This window comes from Nematolebias whitei, chromosome 9, assembly GCF_014905685.2.
Source record: "Nematolebias whitei isolate Nwh7 chromosome 9, NemWhi1, whole genome shotgun sequence".
Lineage (NCBI taxonomy): Eukaryota > Metazoa > Chordata > Actinopteri > Cyprinodontiformes > Rivulidae > Nematolebias > Nematolebias whitei.
In genome coordinates this window covers 24,998,047-25,003,133 of record NC_056506.1, presented here as the reverse complement: position 1 = coordinate 25,003,133, position 5,087 = coordinate 24,998,047, and the positions used below count along the sequence as shown (strand labels likewise).

At 39.0% G+C, this 5,087-nt stretch overlaps 1 protein-coding gene across 1 annotated transcript; it reads right to left on the bottom strand.

The window, feature by feature from the left end:
• Window positions 1-1,461: 1,461 nt before the first annotated feature.
• On the bottom strand, window positions 1,462-2,024 carry LOC119414492 (type III endosome membrane protein TEMP-like). The gene has a single exon (XM_037681586.1). The coding sequence runs from the start codon at window positions 1,974-1,976 to the stop codon at window positions 1,659-1,661; it is 318 nt and encodes a 105-aa protein (XP_037537514.1). The 5' UTR covers window positions 1,977-2,024; the 3' UTR covers window positions 1,462-1,658.
• Between the last annotated feature and the right edge of the window lie 3,063 nt (window positions 2,025-5,087).

Here is a 5,087-nt window from a genome sequence, read left to right as displayed (position 1 = left end):
CAAATGAGACACTCAAAGTTGTTTCAGTGCAGTGATTTATTTAAGACAGAAAAATCTGCATGTGCATCCCACCATGGGTCAGTCAGCAGCAGTTTCTCAAGGAACACGATAAAGTTAGTCCTAGGGTAGGTATATTATATTGATGCTCCACAGATTTAGTTGTGCCTTCCTGTTGTTCAAACACAGATTCAATTTCGGCCAACTCACCTCCAAGGGCTCCCTCCTCCTAAACACAGTGGTTTGCTTATGGACCACCAACCAACAACTGAAAACCCAAAATTAGCCTCCAGCTTATGTGAACTGACATATTTATACATTTGTATTGGTGGTGTTTTACATTGTGAAAGCAGCATGTTCTCAACATGCAGTGTTGCCAGGTGTCAGAATGACTGCAGAGCTAAGCTGAAAAATACGCAGTGTGGATTCACACCAATTTTTTTCATTTACCCTTAATTTATACACGTAGTCTCAATGAGTCACGAGAACTCATTTTCAAGAGAGACCTGTTTGGGAGCAGATGATGGGGGTTAAGAGCCTTGCTCAAGGGCCCAGAATGGGGCAAATGAGGGTGGAGGCAGGTGAGGGAGTTTCACTTCTTCCACCAACATTTTGATGTTGTCAGTCCGGGGAGTTGAACCTGTGACTTTCCGATCACAGGCCCATCTTCTCTAACTTCTGCACCACCACTCCCCAAAATTGGTGAAAGTTAGTGCAAAGATGAAAGATCAAACTAAACAATAACTTCTAATAGCTTTTAACTGAATAAGGTAATTCATAGATACAAATATACACAAATGACAAATGAAATTTAACTGGATTCAGATAAAGCCACGAACCTCAATGCATTGAAAATACTGACTTTGAATAGACGACTCCACCACTGTAAAAGGTCAGTTAGTAGATTTTCAATGGATTTAAACCATTGCTAGGCTGGTGCCTCCATTAACAGCAGGGGACAGCGGACATCACTGTTCAAAGGTACAAATGCATCATTTTGCCTATGGTGGATAATCTTTCTATGATTTGTATTACTCAGGAATATTTTAAACACCAATTGAGTATTGGTAATGTTTTTACATATATTCGATGCTTCACAAACACTTCTGTAGACTTTACGGTAATCTGTTAATGTCTAAAAAATGTTGAAAATTTACTAATTAAAATGAATAATTTCAACTTAACAAACAAGAAAAACATAGTTTTTATAAAACATTCATGGCCATTTTACAACTTTTGAACTTAGTCTTGTGTGTTATTTGAAACAAACAAACAAACAAACAAAACAAAAAAACCCCTCTGTGATAGAAACATTCTTAAGTTTACCACGTTTTAAAAGTTGGTTTTTCCAAACAAAATCAATCTTTACTGTGCTGAACAAATTTTGTGTGCAACAGATTTCACATAAACCGAATTCTCACACTACGTCTATTTATCAAAATGATCAAGTAATAAATGTAGATGTTGCAAACTGTAAGACAATAAAAAAACATGATAAACTTATTTTATGGTATTAAACAAAACTTGTTTGTCATGTTGTTTGTGCATCTGTCGTTCTTTGTAAGAGGTCAAAGCCACAAGGCAAACCTCCATTTTTATTTTCAGTTCTAAACCAGCAGCTTGTGAATATTTCTCCTTTATATAAACTTATATAATTATAATCACCCTATGGTGAACTGAAGATCATCATCGCTGTCCTCCCCCTCCTCCACCTCCTCCTGGATTTCTCTGTGGGCCTGGTGTTTCTCACTGGTCTGGATGTAGTTGTCCTCAATGAATCCATCATCGTCATCTTCCAGGTCTCTGCAAGTCTGTCTGACTACTGCCAGCTGACCTGACACGTTGGGGAAGGACAAGTCATCTTGACCGTACTGGCTGACTCCGTCAGTCTCCTGCAGCAGGGAGTGTCTGTAGCTGGCCAGAAAACGATGGAAGAGGCGAAACTTGACTGTCATCACAACAAGGAGTGAGAGGGCCATGAGTGTACCCAGCCCGGCTGCCAGATAGGACCACTGTATGGATTGTTGACTCTCGTTTGCATCGGCTGACTCTGATAAACACCAAAAATAATTGTTTTGAATAGATTTCCATGCATTTATTATTGCTCAGTGTGGTGAAGTGTTGTAAAGCACTAACTTTCTGAAACATTCCTGGTTTGTGAACTGCGAGGAACTGGTACATAACTGATATTTTGTTACTTACTTCCCATGTTAGTGTCATTCGAGGTGCGGTAGTATGTCTGCACCAGAAGATGCCTCTTAGAGCCTTGAAGCCCTTCAACATCCAGCAGTGGTGCAGACTGTGCATTTCTGATAAAATCTTTGCAGAAATACACTGCCACAAGAACAACGCTGCTCCACCGATCCATGGCTCTGTCCTCAGGCTGAATCTGAAGAAATAAAATCGTGAAGTGTTTTCCTGTCATTTTGCATTAATGGAGTATAATCAGAGACACAGCAAGAGTATGTTCATGAGCACAAAAGGTTGGATAAAAGGACTGAGACCTCATGTATGAACAAGTGTGCAGCTTTCTTGCTGAAAGTTGGCGTAGGGACAAAATGTGAAAAGTCTGAGTGCACAGAAATATTTAGATTTACCAAACCGTGCACACGCAAGTTCGTGCTCACCTTCCCTTCATATTCATTTTGACAAAGTGGAACTGAGCACACATGAAACACCTCCCCTGACATGCCTTCATCTTCTTATTCTTCTTTTGGCTGAAATGTATGTCATTTCACTTCATTTACTTTATTTCATACTAGGGCTGGGTGATATAGACCTAAATGAATATCTTGATATTTTAAGATAAATCGCGATATACGATATATATCTTGATATTTTTTCTTTCCATAAAGTAATAACAAAAATACATTTCAGTCAAAGCTTTGTCTCAGTGGTCACACAGGCACATTTATTAACAACTGCTGTAACTGTACAAAATCGTTTTATATTGATATAGTCTCATTTTATATCATGAATTAAATTATATTGATATTTTAAAAATCGATGTATCGCCCAGCCGTATTTCAGACACAATACTGCATATGATCCACATAAAAGAACAGAAATACAACAAGAACACAGAGTTTAAAAGCTTTTCTATAGACTCTATAGTCAGTGTAGTGATGATACAGTTTTCAGATTCAGACAACCTACACATGCATCTAAACATGAGGTTACGCAGCACCGCAGGGCAGGTAGGCACACCTGCGTCTACAAATATGTTGCTCGCACTGCTCCATCGAGGAACCCTCAGCAGCATCCGTATGTCATCATTGTATGCCACATTTAGTCTATACATACTGCTCCTTTTATAACGTCTCCACAGGTATACACAGGAGTGCAGTAGGCATAAAAGAGTTGGATCTTAACTGATGTTGAGCACAGTCCAAATCTAAGGATCAGCATGTGAGCTTGTCCATAGAGCATACGACATTGTCTGTAAATGTCTCTATCATCTGACAGGTCACATAGTCCCCCAAGTATTTACATTCATCACTGATATTCAGCCGATTGCCCGACAGAAAGAAATCAGGGAACATCAACTGGCAGTCCTCTCTGCTCCGCACAATCAAGATGCTGCTTTTCTTAGAATTATATTTTATATCAAAATCTCTTCCATAGCTGGAACACACCTGCAGCAGCTCTTTTAGGCCAGCAGTATAAGGAACACAAAAAAGATTACTAAATCATCAGCATACATTAAATGGTTGATGGTCCTGTTACCAACCCTACAGTCATTTAAAAGCTTTGACAGATCGTCCATGTACACATTGAATAATCCATAACTAACTGAACTGGGAGTGCTGATCTGCTGGTGGCACACTTGTAAAGCTGAGTCATATCCAACTTTACACATCACCACCACATTATCGAGGTGTTTCAACAAATTTGGTATATCTAGGCATCATATGGATGACATGGACATGCTCAGGGACAGGTGAGAAATACCCAATCAGTATTTGGTCTGTGTGATCCCCCAAAACACGCTGCCTCCCAATTCTTCATTTGACAATGTTCTTCAGCGTCACCAAAGCTTCCATTATTGCATGAATACGCTCAACTTTATGCAGCTATTTATGGACATATGTGATGGTCTGCACCTTGTTGACCTGAGGAATCATCAGAGATGAGCTGTTCTGAAATATGCATGATCCAACAACGTTTTGTTCTCAGTGAGAATTCACACACTTTCTGCGCCTCATCTATGTGTGCTCCTCGCAGACGTGCAGTTAATGATGCATTTTTACATGTAAATGTGACATGTGTTACATGATATGTTATATGAGGTTCAATGTGGTTTAGTTTCCTCATTCAGATTTAAACCATAAATGCTCAAACTCATCAGAAAACGTGTTTTAATGCCTGATGGGTTCAGGAACCAAATGCAGTCAGATTGGAGTGTATTTAAGTACCATACTTGCTGCCGTACACGTCACACCGTCGCATCAGTCCAAATATGTATAATAAAGTGGAAAAAAATAAATAAGACACTTCGCTGTATAAGTCGCATCTATTAGGCGTCACCGCTGACCACCTGGAAACGTAGGCAGGTGTTGTGCCAAAAATCGATTGGTTGCCAAATGGTGGCCGCGGGAGCATGCACAGAGGGACTTTCACATGAATTTAAGAAGATTAACACCTAAAAACAATTATTTGTTTGCTCGACATTATAGTAAATTGTGTTTCAGTTGAACTTTTCCTTAATAAATGCACTTTTATGGTCAAATCAGCTGCATTTCTCCTGGGCAATGCAGCAAAATGCAGCTGATTTGACGTTTGCTCCATGAGTTCCGAAGCAAGACGAAGGTGGCCTCTATGGCAAGCCAAGTGTCTCATTAATAGCCACTTTTACCTATTAATGAGACACTTGGCTTGCTATATTGGTCAAGAAAATGGTAGTGTTCCATATTTTCCATGTCAGAATGAATGAAATCGTCAGATCTCAGCCAAATATTGGGTTATAAATATGGGAAAAACATATACAAGTCGCTTCGGTGTTTAAGTCGCAGGACTAGCAAATTTATGCAAAAATATGTGACTTATATATATATATATATATATATATATATATATATATATATATATAT

Coding starts and splice junctions, on each gene's coding strand:
- LOC119414492 (XM_037681586.1), bottom strand. CDS start 1,976: ATGGCCCTCTCACTCCTTGTTGTGATGACAGTCAAGTTTCGCCTCTTC.